General features: G+C 39.2%; 1 protein-coding gene across 3 annotated transcripts in view; it reads right to left on the bottom strand.

The window, feature by feature from the left end:
• lrguk (leucine-rich repeats and guanylate kinase domain containing) overlaps positions 1-23,549 on the bottom strand; it is a 140,315-nt gene that overhangs the window by 101,710 nt on the left and 15,056 nt on the right. For 2 of the 3 annotated variants that reach the window (XM_072241137.1, XM_072241139.1), the window contains exons 5-9: positions 17,393-17,474; positions 13,167-13,291; positions 10,266-10,409; positions 7,138-7,218; positions 4,070-4,156 (exon numbers count right to left, since the gene is read on the bottom strand). In XM_072241137.1, coding sequence (XP_072097238.1) covers positions 4,070-4,156; positions 7,138-7,218; positions 10,266-10,409; positions 13,167-13,291; positions 17,393-17,474 — 519 coding nt within the window. The remainder of the gene's footprint in view (positions 1-4,069; positions 4,157-7,137; positions 7,219-10,265; positions 10,410-13,166; positions 13,292-17,392; positions 17,475-23,549) is intronic. The other variant, XM_072241140.1, reaches the window with a different exon arrangement.

Here is a 23,549-nt window from a genome sequence, read left to right as displayed (position 1 = left end):
TAGGGTAGGCAATAAATAAATTTAATCTAATGTACCTGAAGTCACAAGCGATTAATCCAAATTGTAAATTAACTAATGTAAGGGTGTCATTTATAAATACTCAAACTTAATTTCCACAAAAAAAAGTATAATTAAAAGTTCTCTCTTCCAATCAAAATTAATAATGGAACATGGAAATACAGTGGATTCCGGTTAACTGGGACACATTGGGACCAACGCATTTTGGCCCAATTAAGCAGCTGTCCCAATTAGCCAAAGTTTCATGGAAGTACTTAAAAAGATATAAAAAAGATAAACTACCATGTAATTGAGTAGCAAAATATGTATTTAAATGAAATATAGAACAAATTAAAACACTAGCAATACTACTACAGCACTATAAAACTGTGTGTTAGTTCCTAATATTTATTGATGGAGGAATTTATCTGGCACGTTCTTTTGATTGACTGTAAATGAATCAAACAAATCAGCGCAGGTCCCTAGTAGATTGCCTTCATACAATGCTATCAACAATTGCAACCTCCAAACCTTCATTTTCTCTGTAACATTCAGGATGATTGTTGATACCTTCAAATTTTTTTATAGTTCCTATTTTTTTGTAGTTGTTTAATTTTCACTCTTGGCTATTTCTGACATTTCACAAGCCTGAATGCTTGAAATCGCATTGAGCAAAGCATTATTTTTCGCTGACTCACAGTGACAAAAATCATATCTTTTTGAACATAAACACATGCAACTGACACTATTTAAAAACTGCTTTCTCTAAACACAGTATAGTGTCTAAATGGCTACGCAAATTAGTACAACTGACACTGGTTAGGAACTGTCAGCATCAGACTCCTGCCACAATTAAGTGGCATAGTGTCCCAAATAAACAAAGGGAATCCCGGTTATCTTCTTGATTAGTTCTTTTTCCTCAAGAAGTGGCTGCCCTGATTAATCGATGGCTCAATTAACTGGCATCCACTGCAATTACATTCTGTGATTTTTCAATTGTAATTACTGATGTATTATAAGACGTAGAGTCACAGAGTCATAGAAAAGTTCAACATAGAAACAGACCCTTCGGTCGATACCAAACCACTTAAACTGCCTACTCCCATCAACCTGCATCAGGACCTTAGCCCTCCATAGCCCTACCATCCATGTACCTGTCCAAACTTCTCTTAAACGTTGAAATCTAGCTTGTATGCACCGCTTGTGCTGGCAGCTCATTCCACACTCTCACCATCCTCTGAGTGGAGAAGTTTCCCCTCAAGTTCCCCTTAAACATTTCACCTTTCGCCCTTAACCCATGACCTCAAGTTGCAGTCCCACCAAACCTCAGTGGAAAAGGCATGCTTACATTTACCTGATCTATACCCCTCATAATTTTGTATGCCTCTGTCAAATTTCCTCTCAATCTACTATGTTCCAAGGAACAAAGTCCTAAACTACTCAATCTTTCCTTATAACTCAGGTCCTCCAGTCCCGGCAACAGCCTTGTAAATTTTCTGTTTACTCTTGCAACCTGATTTACATTTCTCCTATAGGTAGGTAACCTAAACTGCAAACAGTACTTCAGATTAGCCTCACCAACATCTTATACAACTTCAACCTAACATCCTATCTCCTGTACTCAATACTTTGATTTATATAGGCCAATGTGCCAAAAGCTTTCTTTATGACTCTATCCACCTGTGACGTCACTTTCAATGAATTATGGACCTGTACAGTATTCCCATATCCCTTTGTTCTACCGCACTCCTCAGTGCCCTGCTGCTCATCTGTAAGACCTACCCTGGTTGGTCCTAAGCAAGTGTAACACCTCACACTTGTTGGCATTAATTTCTATCTGCCTTTTTCAGCCGATTTTTTCAATTAGTCCACATACTGTTGCAAGCTCTGGCAGTTTTCCTCGCGGTCCACTACACTCCCAATCTTGGTGTCATCCGCAAGTTAGCTGATCCAGTTAACCACATTATCATCCGGATCATTGATATAGATGACAAACAACAATGGTCCCAAAAGTGATCCCTGTGGCATTCCACTAGTCACAGGCCTCCAGTCAGAGAGGCGACCATCTACTACCACCTCTAGCTTCTCCCACAAAGACAATGTCTAATCCAATTTATTACCTCATGTTGAATGCCAAGCGACTGAACCTTCTTGACCAACCTCCTATGCGGGACCTTGTCAAATGCCTTACTAATGTCCACCCAGGCAACAGCCACTGCCTTGCTTTTATCAACTTTCTTGGTAACTTCCTCAAAAAACTTATTAAGATTGGTTAGACACCACCTACCATGCACAAAGCCATGTAGACGATCCCTAATCAGTCCATGTCTATCCAAATACTCATAATTTTTGGCACCACACATGGATTACCATCTGATCCTTCATACTTCGTAAGTACCTCAATTGCTCCTACCTGCTAATACTTGCTATGAACTTCCATTTTTTCTTATCTCTTGAAACCCAAGGTTCCCTAAACTGTTATCTTTACCTTTTATTTTGACAGGCATATACAAGCTTTGTACTCAAAATTTCATTTTTGAGAGCCTCCCACCCACACCTTTACTAGAAAACAGCCTGTCCCAATGCACAATTGCCAGATCCTCTCTGATACTATCAATGTTAAGAATCTCAACCTGTGGACCAGACCTATTTTTTCCCATATTTACTTTAAAATTTATGACATTATGATCAACAGATGCAAAGTGTTCCCCTATACAAACTTCTGTCACCTGTCCGTCTTATTCCCTAATAGCAGATCAAGTATCGAACACCCTCTTGTTGGGACTTCTTAAGATTAAGAAAACTTTCTAAAATACATTTGACAAACACTATCCCAATTAGTCTTTTTACAGTATGGGAGTCCTTGTCAATACGTATAAAGTTAAAATCACTGACTCAAACAACCTTATGTTTCTTGCAGCATTCTACAACCTCTCTACATGTGGAATCTCAATCTTCAACAACACATGAAATCTTTCCCTGAACATTTTGAGACATTTCAGCTGCTGACTTCTTGGTTTCAATAAAGCTGTCTAATTCCACACCCATTTGAATTCGTTGGTTTTATGTAAGAAGTGAAACAGCAAGTCAAAATGCCTTAGAAAATAGTTAAGACAGGAATAAATCACAAACTTAATTAAATATGTGCAAATTTTTGCGCACTCAATTTATTATCAAGGTACATATACATCATTTTTTTTTTACAGTACTGCAGTCATCAAGCTCTGTTATAATTCTTGCAAAATGCTTTAATTCTTAGCCTCTGGTCATTCTAATATAACAGCTAACATAGTCGCCACTGAATTATACAGTTTCAAAGAAACTGTTTCAGAAGAATTCCAGACACACTGAATCTAAGCATCTTGAAAGAATTTGGACATTATACAATAAAACCCAAATTAAATTAAGCACAGTACTTAGTGTGCTAAACTTCACTAAATTAATTAAAGACTGGTCATATTGACAATAAACACACTTAATTGACAATAGCCTAACAAGCTTCTTAAAAAACATAAGGCATTCAATCAGTTCCATTAATATGCCAATAGTTATTTGTACTGTTTGACCAGAAGTAATTTTTTTTAAATACAAAACATAAGGGAAAAAAATGAAGACTCTGGCAATAACCATAAGGATTCAGACCCTGATCTTCTGCATCTTTGGAGAAATCTGGTTATGTATTGATAGTTAATGACCATGTTTTAAATTCAACAAAAAGCTTGAATGGAGGACGGGGTATCAGTAATTGCGGCCCAATTTTGCTGGCAAAATGTTTTAAAAAGTGGTCATTTCCTACAATATTCTGAGTTAACTGTGCTATAAGGTTAACCTTCAAAACCTGACATTAAATCAGGACATCCCCAGGAAAAGCAAGCTGAAAGCAAAGGAAAAAAAAATGAGAACTATTTAAAACTACAACATATTTGAATATATACAGGATGGAGAACCGATGGCTAGAATTTTGCAAAGAAGCATTTTTATTACAGATGGTTATGCTGCATTCCAGAATATTGATGACACATTTCCAATTCACTTGGCTTTTTAAATATTTTCCAAACAATTCTCCATTTACCTTATCAGATGTTTTCACTTGTTTATTATCCAGTTCAGTCAGTTTCTGTATGATGAAAAGAACCCATAACAAATAATCTGGGTTTCCCTAGTGGTATGAAACAATAAAAAAAGGACTGGATTAACACAAATACTGAAAATTAAAATACTATATTAAAATCAATCTATTCATGATATCTTTCAATTTCCTAAAGCAACCTTTTTGTTGCTCAGTTTTGTCTCTACTTTTGAAATACAAATTGGAAATTAGACATTAATGTCTAAGAAACTAATGCAATGCATTAAAGGACTTAAAAATAGCTGAGGTGCAAGATAGTACAGAGAGCCACCGTGACTGAAAATAAATATGACAAGAGCAATCAAGAGGAAACAGCAAGATTGGTTTGAAATTCTGCAGAAAGTAGAGGTAAAGGCAAATTAAGGAATTCTACAGCTTTGTAATTTAAAAAAAGTTAGGATTGTTTAGTAAATCTCAAATTCAATATGACGAGGATGCATTGCAACTAATAACCAGTAAGTCTTTTGGAATGAGATAGATTTACTCTGAAAAATTAGAATACTATGAGGGCTCTTGTTATGCACTAAATTCAATATGGATCTCAGACAGAATAGCATTGGGAATACAATTGGTTTCAGCATCATTTATTCATGGATTCATTAATTCATTCTTTCATTATGTGCCGTGTCATATGACATGGGTGATCATGGTCTTAACCATGATTGTTCCTGGTAAGTTTTTCGGCAGAAGTGGCTTGCTGTTGCCTTCTTTTGGGCAGTGCCTTTATAAGATGGGTGATGCCAGCCATTACCGATACTCTTCAGAGATTTCTATCTGGCATTAACGGTTGCGTAATCAAGACATCATATGCACCAGCTGCTCATACAATCATCCACCACCTGCTCCCATGGCTTCACATAACCTTGATTGGGGGGCTAAGCAGGTGCCACACCTTGCCCAATGGCGATCTGCAGACAAACGGAGGGAAGGAGCACTTTACACCTCCTGTGGTAGAGACATATCTCCACCCCACCACCCAGTTTATGAACTGCATGTCAAAATAACTACCAAGGTCCCAAATCCTGACCAGTGTTCTACATTCAAAACAAATGTACGGACTCTGAGAGATAAACCAAAAACTTATCTAGCTGTGATGCATTTGGGCTAAATAGCCTGCTGAAACTCATACTTGAAGATTAATCATTTGATACCAGCATGGACAGAAGACTGGCTTTTTGTCATTGTTTGCCAGTGACTAGTGGTGTTCTGCAGGGGTTGGTGTTGGGTTCACTACTTTTCACGTTATATGCTAATGATCTGGAAGATCAAACTGATCGCTTTGTGGCCAAATTTGTAGATGATATAAGGAAAGGTGGAGCGTAAAGTACTGTTGAGGAAGCATGGAGTCTGCAGTAGGACTTAGACAGATTAGGAAAGTAGGCAAAGTGGCAGATAGAATACAGTGCAGGGAAATATATGGTCATGCACTTTGTTATAAAGTATAGAGATGTAGGCTATTTTCTAAATGGGGAGTGAATTCAAAAGTCAGAGGTGCAAAGGGACTTTGGAGTCCTAGTGCAGGATTCCATAAGGGTTAACTTGCAGGTTGAGTCAGTGGTAGGGACAGCAAATGCAATGTTAGCTTTCATTTCAAGAGGATTAGAATATAAAAACAAGGATGTAATGCTGAAGCTTTATTAGGCATTGGTCAGACTGCAATTTGTGCAGTTTGGGGCCTCATATCTAAGAAAGTAGTTGCTGGTATTAGACAGGGTCCAGAGGAGGTTCACGAGAATGATCCCAGGAATAAAAGAGTTAACACCACTAGATATAGGCCTCCAGTCAGTGATACAACCCTTTACTACCATTCTCTGGCTTCTCCTACAAAACCAATGTTGAATCTAATTTACTACCTCATCCTGGGAAATAGTGGGAGAGTCTAAGACCAGAGGGCACAGCTTCAGAATAGAAGGACATCCCTTTCAAACAGAGATAAGGAGGAATCTTTTTAGCCAGAGGGTGGTGAATCTGTGGAATTTAGTGCCATAGATGGCTGTGGAGACCAAGTCATTGGGTATATTTATACCCGAGATTGATAGGTCAGAGTATCAAAAGTTATGGGCTCAAGTGGAAAAATAAATCAGCCATCATTGGATTGCTGAGCAAATATGATGGGACAACTGGCCTAAGTCAGCTCGATGTCTTATGGTAGCCTTGTATGTTTGGCCTGAAGAGTTGAAAGGTGAGTCACTTTGGACATGCAGTAGTTAATATGAATACGTCACAACTATGAATTAAACAAAACATACATCATTGGTAATTTAAAATTCACAGTAAATCTTTAACACAGATGAGCATTTAAAAACTGTTGAACATATGCCATACACAGACAAAACGATTAAATATGCATCTTAATTCTGTAACACACCATTTCAAATGAGTGAATGTGTTCATGTGATATGAGCATATTTCTTATTAATTAAAATATGAGCAAACTTAAATTATGCAAAAAATTTAAATAACATTGTTGAGTTGAAGAAGGTATTTGTTATGCAATGGAAGCTGTCATCCTCTCTGGCAGTGGGCTAGATGGAGTACTGTCTATTAACAAGTATACCTCAAGCAAAAGACTTGCTTCAGTGTTTCACTGACCTGAATAGCCAGCAAACTCCCATGCAAATAACATCAGACAAGGTCCTGAATGCATTTGATGCTGCTGCACATGTCCAGTACATAAGAACATGTAAGACAATAAGAAATAAGAACAGGAGTAGGCCATCTGGCTTGTCGAGCCTACTCCACCATTCAATAAGATCACTGCTGATCTGACCATGGACTCATCGCCATCTTCCTGCCTTTTCTGTATAACCCTTAATTCCCCTACTACAGACACAGAAGTAACAAACAATAATTTCTGTCCACAAAGCTTTATTAAACTGACAGAGCCCTCTTAATCCAAAATATTTGACACCTTTATTCAATATTTTAAAAAGTAAAATGATGCAATTAATAACAAAATTCATTTTACTAAATTCTCGCTTTCATCATCCCTCTTCACCTTTCTCTAATACCTGTATTGGGTTCTTGAGTAGATTCAGTCCTCTCAAAAGCTGAAGGTTTCTCAGATGCATTATTTCATCCAGATCACTGATCTAATAATAAGAAAATTCAATATCATGAAAAAGTCCACTTTCCAATTATTTTATTGATTTTAACTTGGACAGCAAACATCTTAACACATCATCAATACAACACTGCTAAAGAGCAACATTCAATAGCATTTTTAAACAACACAATTTTAAATTATTTGCATTGCTTGCAATTTGTCAAAAATACTGTCCCACCTGTTAAGCTTCCAAAAGCTTTAAAGATGGCCATGAGGTGAATTGGATAGTGTTCCTAAATACCGCAGCTAACTCCGACTAAATACTGGATGTGAATTAGAAAAAAAAGTATTTACTTTGTTAGGGGATTCAATAGTTGGGCAACAGGCAAGAGATTCTGTGAATGTGTAAGAGACTTCCAGATGGTATGTTGTTTCCCAGGTGCCAGAGTCAGGGGTGTTTCAGATCAGGTAAAGGGGAGGAAGAGCAACTAACATTTGTAGTACAAATTGGCACCAATGACATTGCTAGGAAATGGGATGAGGTCCTGAAAAACAAATATAGGGAGCTAGGAAGAAAGCTAAAATGCAGGACCTCAAGGGTAATAATCTCCAGATTACTGCCAGTGTTATGTGCCAGTGAGGATTAAAATAACATTAAATAGGTGAATGTGTGGCAGAAGAATTGGTGAAGGAAGAACTGTTTCCAATTTGTGGATCATTGGGATCTCTTCTAGCTAAGGGTGACCTATACAAAAGGGATCGATTTGAGGGAGGCCAATGTCCTTGCAGGCAGGTTTGCTAGAGCTGTTGTTGAGGGTTTAAGCTAGTTTGGCATGGGGATGGGAATCAAAGACATTGAATTTTTGAGGTAGTGACTAAAGAAATTGGTGAAGGTAGAGCAGTGGATGTGGTGTATACAGGTTTTCATAAGACCCATAGCTGTGTGGATTCAGAATGAGCTTGCCCACAGAAGTAGATGAAATGTTTTCTGCCTGCAGGTCGGTGATTAGTGGTGTTTAATCCCTGAATTTTTTTAGTCAGAAATTAAACTGTGGTTCTGGGATCAATGTTCCCTCCAAGGTGTGCATGCACACAAAGGAACTTAAAATGCGCACAAAAAGCTGTCACCCTCTACTTTGTTGCTCTGTTAAGTACATTTCACAATCATACACAATCACATTTCCTTTTCCTGTTTCTGATGCCGACCGTGCTGACAATGTGGAGTTTATGATGACTTGTCCGCAGATTTTAGAACTGGCTTATTTATACTGTTTTTATTGAAGAAATTATTCAGTGTGCACGTGTTGTCACTGGGCAAAGAATTGCACAGCACAAGATTTTTGCACACACTAGTCATTACAAATTAGAGGGAACATTGTCTGATTTTTATAAATGATTTGGATGAGAGAGTGAAAGGGTGGGACATGAAGGTTGGTGATAGACAGTTGTCATAGGTTACAATGCATTGATTGGATGCAAAGCTGGGCTGAGAAGGTCGAACTTGAAGATAGAGTTCAAGGTTAATGGCAAGATTCTTAGCAGTGTGGAGGAACAGTGGATTCTTAGATTTATGTCCATAGATCCTTCACAAAGTTGTGGCACAGCTTGATAGGGTGGTTAAGGTGTGTAATCTTCATTAGTTGGGGATTGAGTTCAAGAGCTGTGAGGTAATGTTACAGCTCTATAAAACTGCAGTTAAACCACACTTAGATTATTGTAGTCAGGTCTGGTTGCCTCATTATAGGAAGGATGGGGAAACTTTAGAAGGAGTATAGAGGAGATTTACAAGGCTGCTGCATGGATTAGAGAGCATGTATTATGAGAAAAGGGTGAGCGAGTTGGGGCTTTCCTCTTTGGAGCAAAGGAGAATGAGAAGTGATTTGACGGAGGTGTATATGATGATAAGAGGCATAGATAGGGTAGATAGCCAGCACCTTTTACCCAGGGAGGAAATGATTAATCTAAGAGGACATTATTATAAGGTGTTTAGAGGAAAGTATAAGATGTGAGACATAGTTTTCCCCACCCCCCATATAAAGAGTGGTGGGTGCATGGAGCATGCTGCCAGGGCAGGTGGTAAAGACAAGATATGGTAGGGACATTTAAGAGATTTTCCGATAGACACTTAGATGAAAGAAAAATTGAGGGCTATGTGGGAGCATTAGATTGATCTTGGAGTTGGTTAAAAGTATGGCACGACACCATGGTTCGAAGGCCTGTACTGTGCTGTACTGTTCTACGTCTAAGACCGTGACCTAGAAATTCAATCTTGGATGAAAATAAGAACTAAAGTGCTGCCAATTTGTTCTAGTGGCACATATTTAAAATTTCTGTATGCTCAAAAGAGTTGAACTGTTAATTCCTGCTCCTATTATTGTATGCTTTTTTAAAAGCAAGACTGGCACAATCTACCAATCACAATTTGCAATCAATTTTACCCAGAGTCCAGGTTTTAAGTACATCAAAGCAAGCATTATGATTGAATTTATAAACAAAAATATAACATAGTTTTTATATAACTTCTATGGATTAGATTCAACCCAGATGGAAACAATGAAAGGTCCTCCTCTCTCTAACTGTTATGTGAACCCACATGAAATCTGTTTGTATGAAACTAGTTTTAGTTGATAACAAGCATGGAATATGAACATAAAATAACTCATCAGCTGACAATCACATTCATAGGAATGCAGCAATGGTTATTATAGAAATAACACATCGGAGAAGTGTGCTCTTTCAGAATTGGAATTATTGATGTTGCAGGACGTGAGGTTAATGTATCAAGACAGCATTATGAGAACACTCTGTTCTGCATCTGACATATTCTGTAGCAGATCTGGAGTTGTTAGAAGGTGATAGTAAGTGACAACAAAAGAAAATATTTCAGCTTAAAAAAATCCTTCCACAGAACCTCACTACCTACACCTTAATTACAATAAGTCCATTTTTCAAGCATGTCTTCATTCCATAGGCACCAACACAAATGTTTGAATAGGAACCAGCAGGCTGAAAATATACAAGAACGTATGAATAAAACCTAGGTTGAAGGGTGAATGGGTAAATCTTACATTCTCACTCTTCAGAGATTGTTACCTGATTGTTCTCTAGATTGATAGTTTCCAGCAGATCATGGTCCTCCAATCCAATCAGAGTTTCTATTTTATTGTTTGACAAATCAAGCTTATGTAGGCGTTTCATATTTGCCAGTCCTTTCACATTAATGAATTGATTACCTTGCTGTGAATAGATTTATAGTTCAGGGAAAAAGAAAATAATTACCTTTCAGAGATTAGATATTTTCAATTTTCGATATTCCCTGAATATACATATAGTAAACATTTTTGAGGGGTTTAAGTTGCAAAGTCTAATTCATCATTTAAATTCTTACAGAACAAAACAAGATATGAAGAACTAGTAAGTCAATCATTACTTGAATCATTTAGATAGTTAAGATTTTAAATTGAAAGACTTGGGACAATGGATGCTACATTACTTGAGGCAGTATAAGGCAAATATAACCCTTAGAAAGGCAAACATAACCTTTAATTTGGTGTCGAAAACAATAATTCAGAAAGCAAGGTGGTAATGTTGAATGTCTAATAGTTGGACTATTCTGTAAAGATTTGAGGCATACACTGTGGGAAAGAACTAACGGCATTGAGAAGCAGCACAGATTTACTGGGACAGTACCCAGAAATAAGGGTTAACAGTTATCAGAAGAAACCTGATAAGTTGTTTGACTGAAGGAAATTTAGGGATAATCTAGGAGACTTCAATATTATAACAGAGTAAACAGTCACAAACTGTTCAATTAGAGATTTACATTGCAAAGAGAAAGCTCAAATTTAAAATATGCACAATAAGAATTAGGAGAGCTTTAAAATCATGATATACAGCTGGAAATATGAAAATCTATTGAGATACTAATTTCATAAAAACTCTAAGTGCTTCAGAGGGAGAAATATTGATAAGGAGTGGAAGCAAAAATGTAAGATTAGATTCTTTTCCTCATATGGACAATTTTCTGAGTTATAAAAATCCATATTCTTACAAACATCAAAAAAGTCACAATCTGCAAACAAAACGATCAACATAGTACGGCCTCCCTCACAAAATCAAACTTACTAGAGTTTCATTGCAAAAGAAATTAATTATAATATCTTCTAAACCTAAATTGTTTAAGAGGAATGCAAACTTGGCATATATTCAAGGCAAGGAATTGTCTGTCACAATCTCAGCCCCAAAATAGCCAGACTCCTTTGAGTGCTCCTTATTTAAAGAGCAGTTATACTTCCCTTCACTGCAGTGAACATATGGTGCTATATGCCAGCATTCTGGAGGCTGTTAGTAGTTGGCATGTTGTAAATTCCAATTAAAAGATTAATAAAGACTTGAATATAAAGAAGGTTTAATGACATAACTGAAATTTGCCAAGGAATTCTGTGGGTCTAGATAATTTTTAATTGGCATCTGAACTCTCTTTGAAATTATCAATCACTGAATCTGATATTTATTCCAAAATATTTTATTTTACAAATACGTATTCACCAAGGAGTTAAAACCTTTTGGTAATTTATCGCTGTTTCAGTTGTGTTTGCTACAGCACATAATATTTCTATGCAGTTTCACATATGCACTTTTTCAGGAAACAGAGTAATCTGACTCTAAACTGCTCTAAATGGTATTTCAAATAAAGAGTGCAGAAACCACTTATTCTCCAATTCTCCCCTTACTCTGTTTATTTTTGTCTAAACTGATAACCTAGTTGCAAACTTAATTGGATCAAGGAATAGAAAATTAATTTTAATATTCATTTAGGGATACGGCTATTACTAGCAAGGCCAACATATGTTGTCCATTTCGAATTGCCCTTGAGAAAATGAACCACTATGTCTGCTAGACTTGCTCTTCTTGAAAATAGTGGTCATCAGTTTAATGTAATTTTGGTAATGGTACAGATTGCACGAAGTTTGGAAAAAATACTATGGATAGGCTGTTAAGAGTGCTGCTTTGTTCTGTGTGATTTTTAAGCTTCTTGAGAGTTGTTGGCATTGCACTCATCCAAGCAAATGCAGATTGCTCCATCATATTCTAGACATACAAGGCATTTGGTTTCTGATCTGCTTTTGCAGCTATACTACTTTTGTGGCTGGCCTGGTTAAGTTTCAGTCAATGGAAACTCTCAGGATTTTGCTGGTGGGAGATATGAAAAGGCTTTATGATGGCTTAGCCAATCTCAATAGGTGGAAGACACCACTCTTCAACCATGTTTTTAAATAGACTATAGAGAACATATCTCCTGAAACAAAAGAGAAGGTACTTTCTGTTTGTGTTTTTAACCTCTTTTCTATCTACTACAGTATATACTATTTACTCATGGTGGGTGGTGCCCAGTTGCCTGAAGAAACAGATAGTTAAAAATATGTGGGAAGCACCTAGATTCTGAACACAGCAACCTGATGCTGCCTAAACTGAAAATGCAACCAATTTATATTACAGAAAAGAAAGGAACTATTGGTAATATTTAAAGTTTGTCTCCCCCAATTCTTAATAAAATATATTTTTGTCCTTGATGAGAAAACAAAAAGAAATGGATAACTATTTATGATAACTACAAATGTAAAAAAACATTAATAATAATAACATATAAAGCATTTTTCACACAATGTAGATCAAAGTGCTTCACAATGGGAGAAACTGCAAAAATAAAAGTGCTAAAGGACAATATTAAGAGATAAGTTTTGAAAAGGTAAAGGATTTGGACAAATGGTGAGGATATAGTCCTATCAAACCCCAGAGGTTTGACAAGGGACTTTTATTCAGTAATTATGCTTACAGGCTACAGGATCTAGCCTGTGGTTCCTGCCAGGCAATCTCTTCAGCATCAGAAATTTCAGGAACAATTGGCAACTCTTTTCACTTTTGCTCCTCATCCTTTTAAAGAAGACAGAGTGAAAGAAAGAAAAAACAAGTCTATATTAAGACAAGACTTACAAGAAAAAGAAATTTAATTGGCAAGTAGTCCAGGCCACTGATTTCCAAAAGTCTATTTTCTGCCATGTTGAGATAGGTGAGACTTTTACAGTTCTGCAAGCCTTCAATTGCCTGTATTTGATTGTCTGTGCATTAAACATGAGGAAGAATACACCAGAAATATTAAATAATTTATTTACCAAGTAAAATTTGCTGTCCAAGTAAATTCTGCCAGTTCAGTTCCTTTTTTCTTCCTAAATTATCCTTGAGGAATGCACAGGGTGGAGTAAGTAGACTAAAGGAGAATTTATCACATGTAGTTATGGATGTGAGCCTACACATTTGGCCCTTACCCTAACGGAAATGCATGCGTGTCACCCCAAAATTTCTTTGCAAGACCCAGCTTACACACCAGACAGAAAGAAATGGTAGTCTTCCATAAATATGACTGGAGGTTCTTTACTTGAGCAAAGGGAGATTTTCCCTTCCAATAACTAGCTTCGCTTATGTTTGAAACTTCTAGTAAAATACGATGGCCTGCCCAAGTGCCTCTGATTTATCAGAGAAGTCAAAAACAACTGGCAGTGGTAAATTTTACTTCGTATCTTCGGATCTTCTGCTTTCAAGTGATAGAGCAGGATTTTGCAACACATTGAAAGAAACATGTCATTTCTGCAATGCCGCTGAATAATCTGCTGTGTATTCCAAAATTCTAAGATTTAATTTGCTTTTGTAATAATACTGGTCTGTTTTCTTTATCATCTGATATTTTATCATTCAGGTCCACACCTCCCAGTATGCCTCTTCAAAACCCTCATTTTCCAATATGCCTTTAAGCCTTTGTGCCTCAACTTTCTTTTTAATATTAATTCCAGCTCTTCATTGAAAGTGATTGAAACTTATACCCAAATATTTCTAACCCCATTTATCCCCATTTCCATTGCCTCCTATAGTCACTCAACCACATCAATGAAGTCCTGCATTGGTTGAGGTTGACCATGGATAGTGTGTCCTAGCTGTCTACATGATATACAAGCTTGTACACAAGGTAGGGCAGTATGATATGGAGAGTAAAGGTTGATTAATATTTGTGCGTCAACTCGACACCGTAACCTACACAAGTGACCTACACGCGTTGCAAGCATTTATACTTGCGCATTGGTGTGTCTGCATCGCTCTGCAATTTGGGCACGTCGCGCATGCACACACATCTGCCCGTACAAGGCTTCATGGTCATGGTAGTCTTTCTCAGAGTAAACAAGTTTAAAGCAAGCGTCTTTTTTTGTAAAAGCAAAATGTGTCCTCCATAATTTTGGAGGTCTGTAAAGCTTTATGGAAAGCATTGCAGCCAGAGTTCCTTCCCTGCCCTTCAGTCGCCCAATGGGAAGCTATTGCAGCGTAGGAGGAAATGTGATGTTACCAAGCAGACCAATCACAGTTGTTCGGTCTGTGTTGCCGCGACATGTAATTACATTTTGGGAGAGGTGCCCGTCAGGCTACGGTGTAGGGATCCGCGTAGGCTCTGCGTAGGGTTCGTGGCGATGCCGTACTTATGGCGTTGAGTTGACGCAGAAGTATAAATCAGCCTTAAGCTGTTGCCCATGCAGCAGGTCTGCCCCCCCCCCCCACAAAACTGATCAATACAAAGAAGTGGCAGAGACCGATACAGACTGGCAACTCCTGTGAAGCACCAGTGGCTTCACAGGAGTTGCCAGTCACTATTGAACTCAATGTTGGACTGTTTAGGGACTCTAGCTCCAGATTTTTCCCTCAGGGTTTACTCCTGAAGCCTTCTCTATGAGTGGCTATAGCTGGAAGGTAGCGATGGCTTGAGATCAGAGTTTTCCTTCTCCTGGATGAGCTGCCAACCATAGCTGACCAGCCCCATCTGCCCAAAGTGACTGGTTTTAAGGCACCAGCCACTTCTCCTGTCAGTAGAACTGTTCCATTGGGCTTATTAGCTAAGCCACATGTGAAGGCCAACTGTTGTGTTTGGTTGTCAGAGGCTATTTGAGGCTTACACTATTGGGAGTATTAAGTAGGTAGCAGGAGCTTATCCTCACTACCTCCTCCAGTTATGACAACGTTAAGGAACCACATATATAAATTCACATATCACAGCCTGGTATAGAGGCTTCAATGCACAGGATTGCAAGAGACTGCACAGGGTTATAAACAAGGACATCTCCATCATGAGTACAATCCCCCCCCCCACATCTTCAAGAGGTAGTACTCCAAAAAGGTGGCATTCATCACTAACAATCCCACTATGTGGGTCTTGCCCTCTTGTTACTACCATTGGTGAGGAAGTACATGAGCCTGTAGACCTACAATCAGTGAATTACAAACAACAGCTTCCCATCCACCATCCCACTGAACAGTCCATGAACCCACAAACACTACCTCTTTATTCTTTCTTTTGCACTTTTTACTTATTTTTGTAATTTATAACAACATTATGATTTTGCTTTGTACTGCTGCCACAAAGCAACAAATTCTACAGTGGTGCTAGAAAGTTTGTGAATCCTATAGAATGTTCTCTATTTCTGCATAAATAAGACCTAAAATGTGACCAGTTCTTCATGCAACTAGATAAAGAGAACCCAATTAAATAGATAACACAAAAAATTATACTTCTCCATGTATTTATTGAGAAAAATAATCCAATATTACATATATTTGTTGGAAAAAGTATGTGAACCTTTGTTCTCAGTAACTGATGTAACCCCTCGTACAGCATTAACTTCAACCAAGTATTTCTGGTAACTGTTGATCAGTTTTGCACATCGGCTTGCAAGAATTTTAGACCATTCCTCTCTACAAAACTGTTTCAACTTGGGGATACTGGTGGGGTTCCTTGCATGAACTGTTGCTTCAGGTCCTTCTACAACATTTCTATAGGATTAAGATCAGGACTTTGACTCAGCCACTCCAAAACAAGAATGTTCTTCTTTTTAAACCATTCTGTTGTTGATTTACTCTTGTCTTTCGGATCATTGTCTTGTTGCATTATCCAACTTCTATTAAACTTCAGGTGACAGACTGCTACCCTGACATTCTCCTGTAAAATGTCTTGATATAATTTTGAATTCATTGTTCCCTCAACGATTGCAAGCTGTCTAGGCCCTGAGGCAGCAAAGCAGCCCCCAACCATGATGTTCCTTCCACCATGCTTCACAGCTGGGATGAAGTTTAGGTGCTGGTGTGTAGTGCCTATTTTCCTCCAAACATAGCAATATTAATTTCTGCCAAAAAGTTCAACTTACATCTCATCTGTCCACAGAACATTGTCCCAGAAGCATTGTAGAACATCCAAGTGGTCTTTTGCAAACTTGAGACATACAGCAATGTATTTTTTTTTTGGAGAGCAGTGGTTTCCTATGAGGTGTCATTCCATGAACAGCACTCTTGTTCAAGTGTTTTTCTCATAGTGGACAGATGAACAGAGACTTTAGCAAGTTCTAAAGATTTCTACAGTCTTTTGCTGTTACCCTTTGGTTCTTTTTCACCCCTTTCAGCATTGCACATTGTGCTCTTAATCTGATCTTTGCAGGATGCCAATTCCTAGGGAGAGTTCGACAGTACTGAATTTACTCCATTCATAGACAATTTTTTTTTACAGTAGACTGCAGAACACCCAGTTCTTCAGAAATGATTCTGTAGCCTTTTCCAGCTCTGTGTATCTAAAAAATTCTTTCTTTAAGGTCCTCTGAAAGTTGATTTGATTAAGGCATCTTTCTTGAGAAGAGTAACCTGACTTTGTGTGCCTTTTTAAGAAATATATATATAGGGTTGGGCACCTCTACAACCCACACATTCAATCTCATCTCATTGATTGGAACCCTGAATGCAAATAGCTTTTGTCGAAGACATTACCCTAGAGGTTCCCATGCTTTTTCCAACAAATACATGTAATATTGAATCTTTTTTCTCAAATTCGTAAATGAACAAGTATAAGATTTTGGTGTTATTTATTAGGTAAAGATCTAATCACATTTTAAGTCATATATATGCAGAAATAGAGAAAGTTCCACAGGGTTCATTAACTTTCTAGCACCACTATACATCATATGAGTCAGTGATAATAAATATTATTCTGATACATCAATTCCTCACTTACAACTTGATATCATCAGTAAATTCCACGATTAACACTACAATTAAACAGTAATTAGAGAACTAATGAATGACTTAAAAATGATTACTCTTAGCATATCCACCTAGTGTATGAAATATGTAAAGGATACTGCTCAAATTCAGTTTAGAAAGAAACGGATGGTCTGATAGCTCCTTCACATCAGAGATCTGGTTATATGAGAAGTCCACTTCCTGCAATAGAGGATAAATGAAGATCATATCTTGAATACAACTGAAGAGTGTTCTGTCAATCTCATCTCAGCATTACTTGAAATTATTTCAACTACATTCAAGACAACACTAATTGGCTTGATAATGTTATAATATTATAAATGGGCATGGTGTACTGTACATTGCAGTAACAAATTACAATGACTATCCCTGAGAACAATTTCCATTCAGAACATTCCAAAGGTGAATAGGATAATAGGACCATGGGTTCGTGATGCAGAAGGTAAAGAGGGAGAAGAGGGGAGCAGTAGTGATAGGGGACTCAATAGTCAGAGGAACAGACAGCAGATTCTTTGGACATGAATGGGACACTCAGCTGGTATGTTGCCTCCCAGTGCAAGGGTCAGGGATGTCTTGGATCACATCCACAGCGTTTTGGAGAGGGAGGGAGAGCAGCCAGATGTCTTGGTACATATTGGTACCAATGACAAAGGATGGAAAAGTAAAGAGGTCCTGAAGAGAGATTTTAGAGAGCTAGACAGAAAGCTGAGAAGCAGGACCTCCAGGGTAGTAATTTATGGATTACTACCTGTGCCTCGCGCCAGTGAAGGTAGAAACAGGATGATTTGGCATATAAATGCATGGCTGACAAGTTAGTGCAGGGGGCAGGGCTTCAGGTTCTTAGATCATTGGGATCTCATCTGGGGGGATTATGACCTGTACAAAAGGGATGGGTTGCACCTGAAACCGAGGGGACCAATATTCTCACAGGCAGTTTTGATAGAGCTGTTGGGCAGGGTTTAAACTAATTTAGCAACGGAATAGGAACCGGAGTAAAGTGGCTCAGGATAGGACAGATGGTAAAAAAACAAAGATACTGTGCAGTCAGACTGTCAGGAAGGGCAGGTAGATGATAGGACAAAATTGCAGTCAGCAGGGAGAGTATCAGTGCATTAGGAATGCAGAATCAAAAGGGATAGCAAATATAATGCTCGAAGTGTTATATCTCAATGCACAGAGTATAAGAAATAAGGTGGATGATCTTGTTGCACTTTTATAAATTGTTAATTATGATGTTGTGGCCATCACTGAATCATCGCTGAAGGATGGTTGTAGTTGGGAGCTAAATATCCAAAGTTACACACTCTACTGGAGAGATAGGAAGGTAGGCAGAGGGGGTGGCATGGCTCTGCTGGTAAAGAATAGCATCAAATCATCAGAAAGATGTGGCATGGGATCGGAAGATGTTGAATCCTGTGGGTTGAGTTAAGAAACTAGAAGGGTAAAAGGACCCTGATGGCAGTTATATACAGGCCTCCCAACAGTAGCTGGGATGTGGACTACAGATTACAACAGGAAGTACAAAAATGTCAAAAGGACAATGTTATGATAGTCACGGGAGATTTTAACATGCGGGTTGATTGGGAAAATCAGGTTGGTAATGAATCTCAAGAGAGTGAGTTTGTTGAATGACCTCAAGATGGCTTTTTAGAGTGGTTTGTCATTAAGCCTGCTAGGGGATCAGCTACACTGGATTGGGTATTAGGTAATGAGCCGGAGGCAATTAGGGATTTAAGGTAAAGGAACCCTTAAGAGGCAGTGATCAGAATATGATCTGAGTTCATAAGTAAAGGCTGACATAGCAGCGTTTCAGCAGAGTAAAGGAAATTACAGTGGTATGAGAGAGGAGCTGGCCAAAGTAAATCGGAAGGAGCTGCTGGCAGGGATGTCAGCAGAGCAGCAATGTCGTGAGTTTCTGGGAGAAATGAGGAAGGTGCAGGATAGATGTATTCCAAAAATAAAGAAACACTCAAATAGCAAAATAGTACAACCGTGCTGACAAAGGAAGTCAAAGCTAATGTAAAGCAAAAGAAAGGGCATACAACAAAGCAAAACTTAGCAGGAAGAAAGAGGATTGGAAAGCTTTTAAAACCCGGCAGAAAGCAACTAGAAGAATCATTAGGAGGGAAAAAATGAAATATGAAAACAAGCTAGCAAATGATATCAAGATAGATAGAACTCTTCAGGTACATAAAAGATAAAAGAGAAATGCACGTGGATATAGGACCACTAGAAAATGAGGCCAGAGAAATAATAATGAGGGACAAGGAAATCGTAGATGAACTAAATGAGTATTTTCTATCAGTCTTCACTAGCAGTGTGCCAGATGTTGAAGGGTGTGAGGGAAGAAAAATGAGTGCAGTTCCTACTACAAGGGAGAATGTGCTCAAGGAGCTGACAGACCGAAGAGTACATAAGTCACCTGGACCAGATGAACTATACCCTAGGGTTATGAAAGAGGTAGTGGTAGACATAGTGGATGCATTAGTAATAATCTTTCAAGAATCATTAGACTCTGGCGTTGTTCTGTTGGACTAGAAAATTGCAAATGTCACTCTACCCTTTAGGAAAGGAGGGAGGCAGCAGAAAGGAAATTATAGACCAGTTAGCCTGGCCTCAGTGGTTGGGAAGATGTTGGAGTCAATTGTTAAGGATAAGGTTATGGAGTACTTGGTGTCACAGGACAAGATAGGACAAAATCAGCATGGTTTCCTTAAGGAAAAATTTTGCTTGACGAACCTGTGGGAATTCTTTGAGGAGATTACAAGTAGAAGAGATAAAGGGGATGCAGTGTATGTTGTATATTTGGCTTTTCAGAAGGCCTTTGACAAGGTCCCACACATGAGGCTGCTTACCAAGTTAAGAGCCCATGATATTACAGGAAAGTTACTGGCATGGTTAGAGCATTGGCTGATTGGAAGGAGGTAGCAAGTCGGAATAAAAGGATCCTTTTCTGGTTGGTTGCTAGTGACTCGTGGTGTTCTGCAGGCGTCAGTGTAGAGACCACCTCTTTTTATCCTATATATCAATGATTTAGATGATGGAATAGATGGCTTTGTTGCCAGGTTTGCATATGATACAAAGATTGGCGGACGGGCAAGTAGTGTTGAGGAAACAGGAAGGCTGCAGAACGATTTAGACAGATTAGAAGAATGGGCAAGAAAGTGGCAAATGAAATATTCTGCTGGAAAATTTTGGCAGAAGAAATAAATGTGCAGACTATTTTCCAAATGGGGAGAAAATACAAAAATCTGAGATGCAAAGGGACTTAGAAATCCTTATGCAGAACACCCTAAAGGTTAACTTGCAGGCTGAGTTGGTGGTGAGGAGGGTAAATGCAATGTTAGCATTCATTTCAAGAGGTCTAGAATATAAGAGCAAGGATGTGATGCTGAGGCTTTGTAAGGCACTGGTGAGGCATCACTTTGAGTATTGTGAACAGTTTTGGGCTCCTCATCTAAGAAAAGATGTGTTGCATTGGAAAGAGTTCAGAGGAGGTTCACAAGGATGTTTCTGAGAATGAAAGGATTATCAAACGAGGAACGTTTGATAGCTCTGAGCCTGTACTCACTAGAATTTAGAAGGATGAGGAGGGGATCTCACTGAAACCTTTCAAATGTTGAAAGGCATTGATGGAGTAGATGTGGAAAGAATATTTCCCATGGTGGGGGCATCTAGGACTAGAGAGGGCAACTTCAGGATAGAGGGGTGAATATTTAAAACAGAAATGTGGAGAAATTTCTTTAGCCAGAAGGTAGTTTTGAATATTTGAATTAGTCAAATATCAGCCAATATAATCAAAGTTTGCTCTAGGGGAGCGGCCTGTCGGGGAACGACCTTGTCGAGGGAAGTGCCTTGTGAGAAAAGTGCGAGTCTTTGGCTCCAGAGTCTTTGGCGAAGAGGCTGAGGGAGGAGACTACGCCACAGTTGGAGAGGGTGAGAAGTGGTGAGGAAATGACAGGTCACCTGATTCAGTGTGCTGCTTGCATGATGTGGGAGGTCAGGGATGTTGATGGTGCCTCTGGCTGCAACAAATGTGGAAAGTGTGTCCAGGTTCAGCTCCTGAAGGACCGTGTTGAGGCACTGGAGAGGCAACTGGATGACCTCAGGTTCATCTGGGAAACAGAGGTTTGTGTGGACAGGACCTGCAGTGAGATCGTTACACCAAAGATACCGGAAGAGAGAAGGGGGGCGACGATGAGGAAGGGATGGATGCTTGGAGTACAGGAGACCACGGGGGATCTGCTTCTTGAAAACAGGTTCACCCTCTTGGAAGCTGTCGGGACAGAAGACAGTGCAAGTCTGAGAGGCGGACGGGTCTGCGAGTCAAAAATTGGTGCTGAAATAAAGCCGAGGAGACAGACGTCAGGCAGAGCCATGGTAGTAGGGGACTCCATAGTGAGAGGTACAAAAAGGGGTTTCTGCGGCAACAGGCGAGATTTAAGGATGGTGTGTTGCCTCCCTGGTGCCAGGATCCAGGACATCACGGACCGATTGCAGGACATCCTCAAGGGAGAAAGTGATCAGCCGGAGGTGGTGGTGCATGTCGGCGCAAATGACATCGGGAAGAAGATGAGAGACATTTTGCGGCGTGACTTCAGAGAACTCGGAAGAAGGCTGAAAAGCAGGACCTCCAGGGTGGTTATCTCGAGTTTGCTTCCAGTTCCTTGTGCTGGAGAGGACATGAACAGGAAGATAGGGGATCTGAATGTGTGGCTGAGGAGCTGGTGTGGGGAGCAGGAATTTAGATTCTTGGACCACTGGGATCTGTTTTGGGGTAAGGATGAATTATACAGAAGGGACGGGTTGCACCTTACCAGACGGGGGAGCAGCGTTCTGGCAGGCAGGTTTGCCACTGCTACACGGGTGTGTTTAAACTGAGCAGTGGGGGGGGGGAGGGGATGAACTGGAAATATAAGAATGGAGTTAAAGGGAATGAGATAATAAGAAAAATTAAGAAAGACAACAGAATTAAAGGGGCAGAAAGATCAGGAAGGAATCAGAGAGTATGGGCGAGTGCAATAGGAATTGATGTGAAAGGCGAGGGGAGTAAAAGCATTACTTCAAAAGGAATAAAAGTATTATATATGAATGCACGGAGTATAAGAAATAAAGTGGATGAGCTTGAGGCTCAGTTGGAAATTGGCAAGTATGATGTTGTGGGAATAACAGAGACATGGCTGCAAGAGGACCAGGGCTGGGAAATGAATATTCAGGAATATACATCCTATCGAAAGGACAGACAGGTTGGCAGAGGGGGTGGGGTGGCTCTGTTTGGTGAAGAATGAAATTCAGTCACTTGTGAGGGGGGACATAGAATCAGGAGATGTAGAGTCAGTATGGATAGAACTGAGAAACTGTAAGGGCAAAAAGACCCTGATGGGAGTTATCTACAGGCCCCCAAACAGTAGCCTAGATATAGAGTGCAAGTTAAATCAAGATTCAAAATTGGCATGTCGCAAAGGTAATTCTACGGTTGTTATGGGGGTTTTTAACATGCAGGTAGACTGGGAAAATCAGGTTGGTACTGGACCCCAAGAAAGGGAGTTTGTGGAATGCCTCAGAGATGGATTCTTAGAGCAGCTTGTATTAGAGCCTACCAGGGAGAAGACAATTCTGGATTTAGTGCTGTGTAATGAGCCAGATTTGATGAGGGAACTCGAGGTAAAGAAGCCATTAGGAGGTAGTGACCATAATATGATAAGTTTTAATCTACAATTTGAGAGGGAGAAGGGAAGATCAGAAGTGTAAGTATTACATTTGAACAAAGGGGACTATGGACACATGAGGGAGCAGCTGGCAAAAGTTGACTGGAAAGATACCCTCACAGGGATGACAGTGGAACAACAATGACTGGTATTTCTGGGAATAATACAGAAGGTGCAGGATCAGTTCATTCCAAAGAGGAAGAAAGGTTCTAAGGGGAGTAAGGGCCGACCGTGGATGACATGGGAAGTCAAGGACAGTATAAAAATAAAAGAGAGGAAGTATAACATAGCAAGGATGAGTGGGAAGCCAGAGGATTGGGAGACTTTTAAGGAGCAACAGAAGATAACTAAAAAGGCAATACGGGGGGAAAAGATGAGGTACGAAGGTAAGCTAGCCAAAAATATAAAGGAGGATAATAAAAGCTTCTTTAGGTATGTGAAGAGGAAAAAATTAGTTAAGACCAAAGTTGGGCCCTTGAAGACAGAAACGGGTGAAATTATTATGGGGAACAAGGAAATGGCAGACGAGCTGAACAGGTACTTTGGA

The sequence above is a fragment of the Mobula birostris genome, chromosome 23 (genome assembly GCF_030028105.1).
Source record: "Mobula birostris isolate sMobBir1 chromosome 23, sMobBir1.hap1, whole genome shotgun sequence".
NCBI classification, from domain to species: domain Eukaryota; kingdom Metazoa; phylum Chordata; class Chondrichthyes; order Myliobatiformes; family Myliobatidae; genus Mobula; species Mobula birostris.
This window is presented reverse-complemented; position numbering and strand designations above follow the sequence as displayed.